Source organism: Rhamphochromis sp. 'chilingali' (assembly GCF_963969265.1).
Source record: "Rhamphochromis sp. 'chilingali' genome assembly, chromosome: 13".
In the NCBI taxonomy this organism is placed as follows: Eukaryota; Metazoa; Chordata; class Actinopteri; order Cichliformes; family Cichlidae; genus Rhamphochromis; species Rhamphochromis sp. 'chilingali'.
Genome location: NC_137940.1, coordinates 31,097,054 through 31,112,463, shown reverse-complemented (window position 1 = coordinate 31,112,463; position 15,410 = coordinate 31,097,054). Strand labels below are relative to the sequence as shown.

The following is a 15,410-nucleotide window of genomic DNA, read 5'->3' as shown; positions in this document are numbered from 1 at the left end:
TTCGTTTGTTTGGGGGGCTTTTTCCCCTTTTTTGTTTTTTAAAAAGAACTTACAAGAATGATATCTGGACTGGAATCTCCAAAGCGGGTCTTTCCTTCCCATGTAAGGGTGCTGACTGGTGAACGACATGGTGTGCTCAGCGGTGAGTAGTAAGGGGATTTGTCTCCTTTGTTTTGTAGTTTCAGTCCAACCTTGTGTTTGTTCAGTGTCTTTAGTAGCTCTGCTGTTTCTTCAGAACTCATATTTTCAAAGTAGATAGTGGCACCCACAATTTGGTCACCTATGATTTAAGTGGAAGCAGCACAAAAAAACAAAAGAGCAAAAGTCAGCGTGCACATCTTACTAAACATTTGGTGAAAGCTACATATTTGAACAAAAACTGAATTTGTTACCTTCATATACTTTTCCAGACCGTGCTGCTGGTGACTCTCCTTTCACCTCCTTAACAAAGAGCTGTCCTCCACTTGTCTGTTCAATGGTCATGCCAGTTTTGTCAGCACCTTCCCAATCTGGAAAGAGTACCTCCCTTGTCTCCTCTTCGTCAGCCATCTGTAAACATAGCCATAAAAATAGCAGGTTCAACAGAAAAAAATCATAGTTAGTTGGCAAAAACTCTTTACAGCATAAAATATGGAATACTAGTCTTAAACCTTAAATTCCTAAAATACCTTGTTTTTGTTTTCTTCAATTCAAGCCTCGTTGTAGCACAAATTCTCTTTGTTTTCCTGCAAAAACAAAAGACAGACTTTGAACAAATTCTATCCACATCCCACTTTGTAAGGAGCCTGGGTTAAAAGACCCAAAAGTGAACACTAGATGGTGTTAAAACTCCTTCAGACAATATAGCCTATCTAACTATAAGTGCCTTCCCTTCCCTCCAGGATGCACTACGTTTTGGAAACTTGGTTGAAGTCAGACCACTCCCTGCCCTGAGGAAACAGCCAAATCCCCTGCGTACAGATCAACTCAAACATCAATAGAAACAAAAGTGAGGGTCACAGGTACTTTATTTAAAGAAAAAAACCAAAAACACACCAAGGTGGAGAAATGTATGGTAACAAATACATCACCTAAAAGAGTTACTACTCTAATACAGATGTACAACCACAAACACTAATCTAATAGGAAAACAGTTGCACCCTTGTATAGGATCCCACATTAAGCTTGTAGTTCTGTTCAATAACAAGAGCTATGAATTCCTTTTCAGCAATTAACCATAGATTTGTTATTAATTTTTTTATCACTACAGCTGAAAGTTTTTACAAAGCTGATGACAATGATCTACCTCTTTACGCTGTAGTAGCACACATTAGGTTGGGTGAGGCCATCAGAGTACATAAGGTATACATTATACCTTCAAATAATTACCAAATTTACCATATTTATATCACTTTAAATTAGGCCAACTGAAATTCATGCTTAGCTTTTCAACAACTGTCACTATCGCTGTTTGCAATGTAAAAAGATCATCACATCAATGATAAAGTTTGTTGACAACATTACTAGACATGTGTCCACAAACATGCTGACTGGTAATACCCACTCTCCTTTTTGGAACACAGAACCTATTGTTTTGTTAGTACCAAGCTCTCCACCACCCACTCCTCGAAATATACAAAGCTGTTCCACGATGATGTGTCTCTACCAATAGAAAGGGATTTTTATGTTGTTGTTTGTTTTTTTTAAATTCGAGAGAATGTAATGTGATTGGTGACAACACTATTGGAAGTACTTTTTGATTAATGATGTTGCACCACAAGACAGTAGCAAAGCTCTAGTACCACAGTCATTTCAGTGAGACAATCACTACAAATGCCTACTGTAACCATTGAGGAGGATTTAACAAAGGTTCTATCGGCCAACAGAAAATGGCAAAAGCCTATTCATAGTTGTGATGAATGAAACAGGATATGAGTCACTTTGGTGATTAGTTTCCTGTGTTTATTGTGATTATGATTAAAAACAAAGATTTAAGGAATAATAACTTGGAAAAAAAATAAGACTGATAATCTTGTCTGACCTTACAAATATATGTATTTTAATGTTAATGTCAATGTGCTAGAAATAATAATATTAGCAGAAAAATTAATATAATTTTACACCACAGTCAAGAACATAGTTACCACACAGGCCACGAATCCCTTCCTCATTCACTGATACTGCCTCTCTGTTATGCAAGATAACAAGTTGCTGGAAACAAGAGGAACCTGAGACGAAGCTAAAGAAGCAACAGTTTTAAGAGGTTTTGTAATATGCATCACTTATTCAGCAGCCATATACCACTCCTGCCATGCAGCTAAAATGCAGTGTTTCAAACAAATGAGATCGTTAGAAGAAAACAGTTCTGGTGTTTCCTGCAATGTCCAAATTAAGACTGCAGATCTAGGTGGTGCATACAGTTCTGTGTAATATGAACTATTGTCTCAGTTATTTGTAGTCTGTTGATGCCAGTCCTAGGTCACATAACAAGCCCTCTGCAAATTAACACAAGTCAATAAATAGACTGGATCTGCATGGTTGGGAATACTGAAGAAAGCATGCAATGCTTTGAGGTAAAATTAAAATTCTTTGAAAAAATAGCATTTAGCCACTGAGCATGATTATGCCGGAGAATAGGATAATGCTCATTCCAAAGGTGATTCCAGCCGCTTGCAGGTATATAAAACCTGATCTTCACTTTGTTGCTTCATCTGTCCTCCTCCCTTCTTTCTATCACATTGTGCTTTTCCGCATGGCCTCATAGTACCTTGAAACACGAATCTATCAAGACCTCAAGCTGCAACATTATATGCATCAGTTATAGTTGAAATGTGTGAAAACTGAAGGGGTAAAAAAAAAAACAGTACCAAAAAACACAGCTTTATTTAATTATCTTGGGTAGAGCAAATTCAAATCAGGCCAACTGATGCAGCCATTTACAAAATCTTTAAAGTGTCCTTCAGATCCCACACTCACAGCATTTGGGAGAAATCAAAGGGAATTTGTCTTCCCCATGGGCTCGAACACAGCTCATTTTGCCCGAATATATCCTGTCCTAATCCAGTCAATAAAAACAGACCCAAATAACTGACAAACCTTTCACATGATCTTGTTTTTCTCTTTTGCTAGTCTTATTGGCATTGTACAGATTACTGCTAGATGAGATAATTGTTCAGAAAAAATGTTCACAGGGGAAAAGCATAAGAAATATTATTGGGTTTATAAAAACAGGGTGGGAAGTTAAGAATGCATCCACATTCATACGCATAATCGTGGGACACAACTATCCCTTTATCCCTTCAAAGGTTTATTTTCAAGCATAATCATATAGTTTTGATAAATATTTTGATTTTGGCCTAGCACACAGGCTTACCATGTTTGAACTATTTGGGCCATTGTGTCCTAGACGTTCTGACATATTTCTGGCAGCAAGCTGTGGGGGGAAGCTGAGGCATGCAACAGAAATCAAGGGGGAATTTGAAACACACAGAAAGAGATATAAGGAAAAGAGTATGTTAAAAAAAATTAAAGTGAGGCAATTAAAAAGGGGGGGGGGGGGGTGTTGTCAAGCTATGTTATAGAACATTAAAGAAAGGCATCCAAGCAGAACTGAAAAAGTGGGGATTCTCCTCAGAAGCTTACAAGTTCAGAGATATGCATAAGAGAATATTTGCAAAAAGTCCCTGCACTTTTTACTGTCATTACTCAACTTAATCACAATTATTAATTTCTTTGCTTATTTTAAGATAAACTTAGAAAGTAGTGTAATTAAGTATAAACTAAATTAGGAAAATTAACAATTAACCCAAAAAGACCTTATGATTATAAACATATGCCAAATGAATGAGCCCTTGTTCTTGAAATCATAGCAAATGGTCTGGGACTCCAGGAGTTGACAGTACATGACAGTCATTCAGCTCTGTATTCTTTCTCTTTCATTTCTATAACGTGCCTGAGTACCGCTGATCCAATGCCAAATACGAAGGTAGATCAACGGGCTTGTCTGTCATGTTTTATTATGGCTTGGTATGTCTGTCCAGAAGGGGATATGAGCAGCCAGCCAGACAAACAAAAGCTTCTGTTACCTCGAATGCAACCACAGAGCATTTCTGGATATGGATCATTTATACAGTATCATTGGCCTACAGATTTAACACTAATCAGTCAAAGTACTGCTAGTTTTTCCCTACACACAAAAGAAGTAAATTATCTTTGGCGGGCTCTTGACATGGTCGTTTCTCAAGAAGGGAAAAGGGACTTGAGTGAAGCAGGTGGTCACTTTGGGAGGAGGGACGGGATACCAAAAGGAGACACATGGAGCAGAAGCACCCAGGTATCAGGTTTCCACAAGGCAGGCCTTTCACAGCTGAATGACGGCGGCATGACCTTCCAGTTACGTTGGAGGCTTTGCAGCAAACATTCCAAAAGCGGTTTGCAGTCTGACCATAAAATAGATGCTGCTCTGTGGTAACACTGACTAGTTAGTGTTTGAGCAAAGTGATGGTTATGTAGTCTATCATAGATTTTCTTTGTATCGTTTCCAATATACTTAAGGGCACTCACTTACCTTGGATTGCTCAAGCAAAGCCAAGGAGCTTCAGTTTATTGCTTCTGTTCTTGTATTCTTGACTTCTGTTGAGAAAAAAAAACACAATTAGTATGATTTGTACACAGATTAAGTATTGCTAAGACAGCAAAGAAACCTTTGCTGCTCTCTTTTGCAATAACATTCCATGTTGCTATGTAAAGTTGAGTTTCAGTCACATGCTTGACAGATGACAAAAAGCTATGCATGTCTTTTCCACATAGAAGTCCCTGCTATGTTACGAGGTGCATCTCCATATGAATGATAAAGTCAAATGCTGTGGTAGGATTCAGTACTAAGTGATGAAATTTAGCTGTGCTATAGAATGTTAGCCTACACATTAAGAGATGGGAAAGGCAGAACTGAAAAAGTGGGGATTCACTTTAGAAGCTTACAAGCTTACCATACTTATGCATAAGAAAATATTTACAAAAAAGCCCCTGCACTTTTTACTTTCATGACTAGACTTAATCACAGGTATTCATTCCTTTACTTCTTTTTAGATACGTTTATAAAGTAGTCTAATGTAGTAGACTACTGATGCTGATCAATCATCACCTTAAGAGGCTTTAATAATTAACCAACAAGTAGCTGGAAGCAGTGTTGACACTGGTAAGGAAATATGTCTTTTTAAATCAATTTAACCACTTGTTTGTCTCTAAACTAGCCAAACTACAACAAGTAGGTTTGCTAGAAATTGATTAAAAATGAAGAAAATTTGGCTATAGAGGAATTCAGAGAGGAAGTATACTATTAAAAATGCTAATGCATTGATCTGCCTTAGTTTCACTGCTTCATGGAAGACTGTAAAAATATCAAACCACAACAGAAAGGCAGAAATGCGAAGCAATAATAGCAAATATAGCAGCAAAGTTTGTTGCCTAAATTGAATCTATCATTTAAATTCTGAGCATCATTCTTTACACTAAGTCAGTCTTGTGTTTGTGAAAATCAAGGCAAAGCTGAAAATGTGAGACACGTGCTGTAACTAGCCCAACATCTTACAGGTCTTATGCCAATTATTGTGTTATTGTGAAACAAAGCCCTCTTTTTGTCAGTCTCAGTACAAACAGAACCAGACTTGATGTGCGCAGAGACATGCAGCACCAGTGGGAACATGCCCTTCAGGAAAATTCTTCTTCAACCCCATCATTAACTTCCCCCTTCCCAACATTTTATGTTCAATAACCTAAACTGCTCATTACTATATTTGTGAGATGGAACAGTCAGATTTTAATACCTGTGCAATGTAACAAAGCCCCTAACAGTGATGCAAAGTTTAAAAAACGTAGTAAAGTTTGGCCTGTTTTCTGTTGCACCAATAGAATACATAGCTGAGATAAAATACCAGCCAGTAATGGGTTCGCATTACATGTGTGAAGTGAGACTTGCACCACAGCAGCTGTGTATACTCATGCCCCTGTTACTGATTCGGACTGTTATGTCACAGAATACAACAAGGTAGACTAAAGAAAATGTGACACTGTGTTTGCCTTAGTGATAAAGTTATTATATGTGTAAGCTTTTAGGTGTTGTGCTACAACGTCATGATAGAAAATGACGAAATAGGCATATCGGATTTAACAAAATCAAAATATATGAGACAGTTTGCCCCACCCTCTTTACTCAGTGTCTTGGTAAGACCACACACACATAGCACATCTGCAGGTATTTCTGGAAGATAAAATGTGGTCAACAAACAGTGAAGGAAGCAAATAAAAACACGCAGTGCCCAGAAGTACCATACCACAGTCCACGACACAGATCGTGTCGCTTTGCCTCTCAGCTTTACTTGCAGAGGGAGTAGCACAGTGCACAGCCCCACCCAGGCCTCCAGTCACACATTCCTTGATAGAGCCCTCAGGCCAGCTGGAAGAAAGCCCAACCTCTTCTACAGTGACTAACTCCAAAGAAATGTCCTCCTTCTGACACTAACTCTAGCTTTATTTTGTGCTGCCCACCCCGCACACAGCTGGGTGCCCACCCACCTGCAATGAGTCCACCACACACCCCCAACCTCCAGGTTCCACTCAAACAAGCAAAAATGCAACGTTAAGTCAGCAGTGCATCTGTGATGGCACCCTAAGACGTGTGTCAAATGTGCATTGAGAGGTTACATTGGTGTCTTTTGGCTTAACATGCGCTTCACTGACGCAGTAAACAGCAGCCAGCTCATCACCCCATCACTTAAAAAGAGACATGCCTCCAAACCTGGACTGTTAACTTTCATACTTTGTGCTTAAGTAGGTCAATACATTCTGGAAACTGATCAAAGCAGCTTTAGTCCGTCTACCAATTTGATTGCCAAATCCAATCAATTTAGTAATGAGAAAAGAGGAGCAATGTGACAATGATTAAGGCTCAATTTCAGAGTGTATCACACAGAGTGGAGCTCTGATAAAATTTGATTATGAGCAGATAAAAAGACCTCAGTACAGCAAGGCAGATACGGAGAGAAGACCAGTGACCTAATCAGTCTTGTTGTCAAAACAAAACAGACTCTCTTTCCCCCCCTGCTGCATTGTATTTAGACACAGCAAAAGCGAAGAAATACCAAAGAAGACAGCAGTATCTGGCCTTCAATGTTCCTTCACAAAAGCAGATAGGACGTGCACGTGTGACGTGTATAAAAGGAACGAGAGTCAAAATAATTGGTTGTTTTCTGCACTCCATAGTCCACATAGCCCTGAAGCAAACCACAAGTCCAACATAAGACTAAAGCCTGCCCACTGACGCTAACTTGGCCTGCTTCTGATTAAGCCATTGTGACTTTGGCAGGAGTCATGCACCAAATGGAAAAATTGAAGAAACTCTTAAAATCCTCCTCTCTTGCTCTTAAAAAATCAGAAATGAGGGGTTGCATTTGAAGCATACTTCAGCTTTGCCTTGATTTTCACATACTTTTTAAGCTCTGCACAGTTCTGTCATAACTGCTTGTTCTCTATTACACACCAAGACATTTAAGACCTCAGTTTTAATTTCCTCTCTCGAGGGTTCTTACAGGTTTTTTAGAGATCCTGTTCCTTTGCATTCCTATTTTTTGCATTCCTATTATTACACCAAGAACTGCCTTTGAGATTGTATATGTAACACTGTGCTATAGACAAAAAACTTGATTTGATTTGAAAAAAAAAAGCTTATTCAAACTATTTTTTAAGATCTGTTCTGCTATTAAATGAGAAGTGATCCTGGGCTAATGCCCAACAATAGTTTCAGTGGCATGACTATCAAGCAGCTAGGATGTAAATTTTGAACTGGCATAACAAGTTAGACCAAAGAGAAGCGCCAAGTTTGAACAGATCAGCCATATAAAAAGAACATCACAAGAGGCTTACTGACACATTAAACAGGTCACGCCAAAAAATTGCCACGCTTAGTTTAACATGGCAATATATTCAGCTGCTGCTTGAATGAGAGCAAATACAAGTCCATTCACGGAACAGGGGACAAGGTTATGAGTAGGAGTTAGGTGGCAACCATAGCAGCAGAATGTATATATAGATGTGAGACTTCCTTTGCTGTAAGAACCTGAAGCATAAACAGAGCATCAGGATTGTACTTTCAATTCACACTTCTATTTAGACCACACGAGAGTTCCATCCTCGAATATCTTGTGCCAGATAAAGAAAAACCATGTTGAATGTATTTCTCAGTTTACATTCCAAGCATGGTTGCCCTGACATTTAGGGCATGTATCTCCAAGTAGTGCTTAGTAACAGATGGCTTTTGATATTTTTATATAGGAGATGTTTGGAGGAGTACTGGTGCGAGTTCTTGCTTTATCAGACAGAAATGATTCACGCCCTTTTTGAGCTCCATGCTTGGGAAGGTCCCACATTGCTAAAATCTACAGTGAAATAGTCTGAATTGCATGCAGGTGCGTGGTTGCCACAGAATTATTTGTGACTTATTGTGACTATTTCATCGCAAATTTAAAATAACTGTTTCTCAAAAACAAGACAAGCTAATGATAGGCGCTCCACAGAGAATACTGAGTACACACTGAAACATTCCAGCAGTGGGTGAGTGAGAAGGGCGTGGCTGCTGGGTGGATTGCCTAGAAAGACGTTCTGAAATTGCACACTATGGTTAAATTTTTATTTGCAACTTTAGGGAAGAAAAATGTTGCTCATTGAAAATCTTCTCACTCTATACATTTTGCATTGTTTTATCCAACCAATATCCAGGGTGTGCGTCTACGGAGTCGTCCGGAATGCTTGGTTTCGTAATGAAAGCCAAGTGTGAAAAGGATACGCTATAGTTTGTTCGAAACCACCACGCTTTCTTTCAGCTTACTGAACACCCCCCGCCCCACCTCTTCAACCACCCGCTCAACAAACCCATGAGGAAATAGCAGAGGAAGCATGCCAGAGACCAGTTTCCTTGCATTTTATACTGGAACATATGAGTAACACCATTCCTCGCGCCTGTGCTGTCAGTCAACACTGCGAGAATACGCAGTTGCGCTGGCAGAGAACTGCGATAAGCATCTCAACACTGTCAAGGCTCCAAACTGTCATGCGGCATGCTCTTCTTCCAGTTCTTCCTACTAACGACGCTGGTTGTCACATGGGTGAGAAGAGCCGCAACATCGGAGTGAAAGAAAAAGAAAAATGTGATCAATGAAGCTTTAAAATTTCAAGGTGTGCTTTTTGGAATTCCAAGTGACCTACATTGCTAGGTGACAAAATAATGTACCCTCTGTACTGCTGCACTGGTAGACAGAGCAAGTATTTAGACAAACAGTATCCACCCCAGGCCAAGATGAGGCCCTGTTAACTGACGAGCATTTCAGCTTTGGGGCGGTTAGGAGCAGCTCTGAATGTTTGAGCAGCTGAAATATAAATCACGCTTCAAATTTATTATGTTTAAGGTCCACACCCTCTCTTGAAGCAAAACTCTACACCTGAAATATCGTGTTTAGTTTGGTTATTCACACCGTATTATCACCAAGTAAAGCTAAAAACGCTAAACATAATGCCGATTAAATGACAATCACTACATTTGGCCCTTTAAGCAGCCTGTGTTATAATCAATCACCTTGACTAGAGCAATTTGAGAAATGCCACACATGTACAGCTGTGGGTCACCCAGTGTGAGTTAAGTGCACGTTGTAGAAAAGACTACGCAGAGCAGGGCAAAAATCAGCTCTCGCTAACCCTCCTCTAAAGTGACTTTTGGGTGTGGCAGGAGGGAGCTGCAGAGGACACGCAACAGCACAATGAAATTTGACTTCCAAGTGAGATTAAACAAAGGATCTTTCTGAACTCCTGATTCTCAACTTATACACCCACTTCACATAAAATATAGGCAGCACTACATGCAGTGATTCTACTTTAAACCACAGCTGAAATGATGCCATTTTAGGCTTTAAATATATTATGGGAAAGAAAATAATCCCCTGACTTTAGGGTTTCAGAAATGCCTCTTTTTCTTTTCCCCAAACGTGCAAAGTCTCAGCTCTTCCCCCTGCTCTGCCTCAAACCTGGTTTCAATTAGCTTGTCTTTCCAAACCACTACATTCCATTACTCCCCTCCTCAACCCCCTGCCCCGCCCATCCCCCCCTCACCAACTCACTCCATGACTCTCTTTCCCTGTCTTCCTCCCTTCTTCTCCCCCTGCACACCCTGGCCAGGAGCCCAGGTTGAGAGACCCATGGTAAAATAGACAAAGACAAATCTTTCTCTGCTCAAGACCTTAAAAAGTAAGTCATGAAATGCATATATGCCTCAGAGCCAAGCAGCAGTGAAAGTTTTCAACTTCATGTTGCGCAACACAAACCAAAAAGGTTTTGTTCAAAAGCTGATACATATTTAGCCAATAAACGGAAGCAGTTTGCATTTAAAAATATAATACTTTTTGTATCTCTCTCTATATATATATATATATATATATATATATATATAGAGAGAGAGAGAGAGAGAGAGAGAGAGAGAGAGAGACCACCAACCAACAACACAGTGAATCCAGTGAAAAGACATAGAAAAAGCCATAATCATGACTTTTCTGTCTTCGCCAGCACACCCTTAGTATCCCACAAAGGACATTTAAATGTAATTTGCTGAGACCCGCTGCAAAAAACTGTCTGTAGCGTGGATGGTTTTCCTTTTTTTCACTGGCACTAAAGGGTGTGCCACTGTGAGGAGACAGCAAACAAAAAGGGAGGGAGAGAAAAAAAGAAGGGGGAGGAGAGAGGGGGGATCCACACCCAAAGTTGTTGCTGTACACTCTCATAGGGAAGTAGTAGTAACTTTTTAAACTTCCATTTCTTGGCAAACGACATTGGATTAGATAAGAGAGACATCTGAGCGATAACATCAACACTGTCAACAATCATTTCGGCACCTCTTTGATATAACTTTAAAATGTGGGTTATTGAGGTCCTGTACAAAAGAAAAAGTCCCACTCACTATGCAAAGTACATCTACACATCCACACTGCACAAAGGTGAAATAACTACACAAATGTAGCTATTCTTATTTGTTATCTCTAAGAAGGATCAAAATCATCTAAAGGCAATAAAGTATATAGCCATGAATGACTTATATGCATCTTAGTAAACTGCACAACTTCAATCTAGTCTGCATTCATGTGGTGGGTGTGTACCCACACCCTCATCTCCTGTCCTGCTCTATTTTAATTAAATATTTATCATGTATGAATGTTTTCACACAAAGTTACTGCCACTCTACATATTTACAATGAAAACAAATAACACTGTTTAGGCAAGATGCTCCTATGCAAAAACATTCCCTTAGGGGAAAATAAAAAGTCCTTGAAAAACTCTGGAGACAAGTTTTCTAGTCATATAAAACAACTCATAATAATCTTACAATGATAAACACGCTCACTGCAAGTGCCTGGTGCTATGAACAAGAATGCTGGACAGATAACTGTGACGCCTTTGCAAGTTAGTTATTTAAACTCTGGCCAAGTTGGAACGACTGATTTGTTGTCTTGCAGCAGAGTTGTTAAAGTTCAGAAACCGAAAGAACAGTTTAAAAAAAAACTTTTAACTTCAATTAAAGAAAATAAAAAAGTGTGCAGCTTTACCTGTGCGCAGCCTTAGCGCCCTAGAAGCCTCACGCCTGCTTGAGCATCCTTGAAAACTTCTCCACTTCTCCTCACTCCAAGAAAAACACTTTCACACTGTCACGCCTTCGCAGTCTGCTAGGACTCTGTCAGTCTTTTTCGATTTCTTGATCAACCAGATTTCCAGGGCGTTTTCTGCCCCCTCTCTCTCCCTCCCTCCACCGTTCTGAGTTGATTTTAACCTCTTTTTTTCTGAGTGGCTGCTAGTCTGGGCTGAGCAGAGTGGTTGGACAGGGAGCTGGGCTGGGCTCCTGGTTAGCAGAGGGAGGGGAATCCAGGGGAGGGGACCCGTGTACGGGGAGTGGTCCTTAGTGTTCATGGGACCACCCACTGCTTCACAAAGATGGTTGCAAAGACATGCAACAGGAAAAGTGAGCTCTGCTTGAAAAAAAGAACTTTCAACACTTAAATGTCAGGTTTTCAAACTCTTGTTATCCGAATGTAATCAGCACTATGTAACAAATTATTCAGGCAAGAAACTTGTACTGTTTTTATCATGATTTTTCTGTTTAAAACAGCTTTTTGCCCACTTCAGTTTTTGTTCTACAGTATAACAATGAAGTACACAGAGAAGAAGAGATGCACTCCACAAAATGGTTATCATGACAGACAATGACATCAACATGTTATTAAAACATTTACACTGCCGCACATAAACTGACACAAAGCTATCATTACCAAAATGGTTCGGGAGGACGGCCTTTAGTTAAACACAAAAGGCAAGGTGTCTATTTACAAGACAGGATTTACAGAAGTCTGTCGCTTTAATGGGGCCCACCCTGTGCTAGTGAACTGCAGTAGCAATATAATTTATATTAAATAATTTTTGCATCTAATTTGGACATTAAAATGTATTCCACATTTTCACTGTGCTTTACACAGGTTGTTGTTGTTTTTAGCTCACTTTCATACGCTGAAAACTGTAGTTGCAGTAGTCATTGCTGTAATTGTCTGTGTGCTGTATGTTGAGTGTGTCACATGAAAGTTTATTTTTAGAGTGAAACTGCTAATGTTAAGCTTAAAGTCCTAGATTAATGTCAGAGTACTTCTTTTACATCCCACTGTGTTAAAAGTACTGCAAAGCCAAACACTGAACGTTATGAATTAAAACCAAAACATTCTAAATGATCATAGCTATGAAATGTTTCAATGTGGTATGCAGACACGCAAAGCGATGGCATGATAGCTTGTTACGAGAGTCACTGGGTGGTTCCTCTGACAAATCATACTGGGATTATGGGTATGGCTGTGTCACCAACAGGCTTATAGATGAGAACATCTGATAAGCCATGACTAACACTATGTTTTAAAAAAAGGTATTCCCATCCATTTTTGTTCCCAGTGTACACCAGCAGCTTTGTTAAATGAACTTAAGTACTCCCCTCAAGGACATGTTTCGAAAAGTGTTTATTTGGGCGTTCCTAACGCTACTAATGCAAGTGTGAAAGCTGTTACTACAGTGTTTAGCAGAGCAGAATTTATAACTTATGTGCTGGTTTCTTGTAGCTCACCACAAGCTAACCTTTACCATCACTTATCCATTATTTTTATTTTTATCCTATTGTATATATAATTTTATTTCATTTCATTCTATTGTATATAGTATTTTATTCTATTCCATTCTATTCTATTCTGTACAGTTGTGTACAGTATCTTATTCTTATTGTATTCCAGTGTTCTCTAATTTTATATACAACTATATATAACTTTGCACTGTTCACTTTCTGCTAGACAAAACAAATTTCCCACGTGTGAGACTAATAAAGGTTATTTTATCTTATCTTATCTTATTACTCTTGGCTGCTTTTACCATCTAGCATAGCTGTATATAGCTATGGATATTTTGTGCCACATGCTTTTATCAGTAACAGTAATTTTGGAGGGTTGTGGATTTTTTGCCAGTCTTGGTAGCTGGGGACCTCCGTCAGGACCTCAACTCCTGGCCGCCACACGGCTACGGTGCCTCCTGCGGGTGTTGGGCCTGCAGGAAGATGAGTCCATGTCCCTTTTTCGGGCTGTGCCCGGCCGGGCCCCATGGACTAAGGCCCGGCCACCAGACGCTCGCCCTCGGGTACCCTCCCCAGGCCTGGCTCCAGGGCAGGGAGGGTGAACTGCTCCCTCTGAATCGCTCTTTGTCTTGTCCCTCACCCAGGACCAATTTGTCATGGGAGACCCTACCAGGGGGCAAAAGCCCCCAGACAACATAGCCCCTGTGATCCCTGGGACACACAAACCCCTCCACCACGATAAGGTAGCGATTCACGGAGGACAGGAGGCAGGGAGGAGGCCCCAGGGCAGACCCAGGACACGCTGGAGAGATTATATCTCTCGGCTAGCCTGGGAACACCTTGCTGTTTCCACGGACAAGCTGGAGGAGGTGGCTGGGGAGAGGGAAGTCTGGGTTTCTCTGCTTGGGCTGCTGCCCCCGTGACCCCGCCCCAGATAAGCGGAAGAAAATGGATGGATGGGATTTTTTGTTTGGGTTTTTTAGGGGGAGTATATGTGTGCATCCAGTTTTGAAAATAGAATTCATATGTGGGTTGTGGATGCACATGTGTGTTTTAAGTGTACACATGTGCGTCTCCCCTTCTCACAACAGTGTCTAGTGTCTTTGAAATTCCTGCAGTGTCCTTCTCAATATGCCACACCCATACTCAGCGAGATGAAGGCAACATGCAAGGAATAGATTACATACAGAGGAAGTTACTGTGTTGTTTTTGTTGGGAGTGAACCGGGGAGTGGTACTCACACGCTTGTGCTTGTGCGCGCACACACGCATATTTTAATGTTACTACACTAGAAACTTTGAGTCAGGAGATCTCAGATTTTGTTTTGTTGCGAAAACAGGGTGCAGCTCTCCCACAAAAAAGAAGGCCCGCTGTTTGTGCGCAGACGTGTGTAGATGTCTGTAATTGTGAGCACACTGAGATAAAAGTGGAGAAATAACACCAAACATGTGCAAGACATGCAGAGATCCTAAAGAACTGTGTATAAAGTGGGGTAAAGCTTTACTCTTTGGGATGGAACAGTGTTTAAAAATGTTCAGGGGAAGTTTCAAAAGAGTTTTTTTCAAAAGTTTCAAAAAGAAAAACGTTACTTTAGTGTTTAAAGTATACTGTGTGTATGAGTGCACAACTACTAAAGCAATCATCTAGTGCTTATAGTATTTTCCACAGAATTTAACGTTTTAACTTGAACAGAATAAGATTTCACCCACTTTCGAAGTACAGCGCCTATTTGATTCCCTTTCTTGCCAACGGGGTGTGGCCTTTAAAGAACAGTCTTAGCTACCAGAAAATGCTGATTCCAGACAGACAACTCCTGTTATGTGTCTGCTAGCAATCAGGATTACTCCTGTCAAAAACGATGCACTGCTCACAAACTTTTCAGTAGGAGTTAAATGTTTACAGTTATTTAATAACTCATCAGTAAATCATATCATTGGTTATTTTTTCAGATACTCATGACGTTTATCTATAATACAGGTGTTCACATATAAATTTCTTATAAATATATCTGCTTTTATTCTAAATGAACTCACTGCAGCAGGTCAGAGGGAGACAAAGATAAGCAGAGCAGTCAGTTAGCTCTGGGACAACTCAAATGTGGACTGTTCAAACTGGATAATTGTGAAATGTGCTAAATATCTTCCATGCTCTTGCAAAGTCAATGTCCTCTGTGTATCACTGTTTTGTTGCAGATCACTCACTTGAATACAAGGATATGTGGGAATGGGTGTGTTTCCTGGCTCTA

At 40.0% G+C, this 15,410-nt stretch overlaps 1 protein-coding gene across 2 annotated transcripts in view; it reads right to left on the bottom strand.

The window, feature by feature from the left end:
* Positions 1 to 11,863, bottom strand: part of ahnak (AHNAK nucleoprotein) — a 32,147-nt gene extending 20,284 nt beyond the window's left edge. Inside the window, exons 1-5 of one of the 2 annotated variants that reach the window (XM_080900600.1) lie at positions 11,619 to 11,863; positions 4,547 to 4,611; positions 669 to 725; positions 393 to 549; positions 54 to 280 (exon numbers count right to left, since the gene is read on the bottom strand). In XM_080900600.1, the coding sequence (XP_080756726.1) occupies positions 54 to 280; positions 393 to 549 (384 nt within the window). In that variant the 5' untranslated portion in view covers positions 669 to 725; positions 4,547 to 4,611; positions 11,619 to 11,863. The remainder of the gene's footprint in view (positions 1 to 53; positions 281 to 392; positions 550 to 668; positions 726 to 4,546; positions 4,612 to 11,618) is intronic. The other variant, XM_080900601.1, reaches the window with a different exon arrangement.
* Positions 11,864 to 15,410: the final 3,547 nt, after the last annotated feature.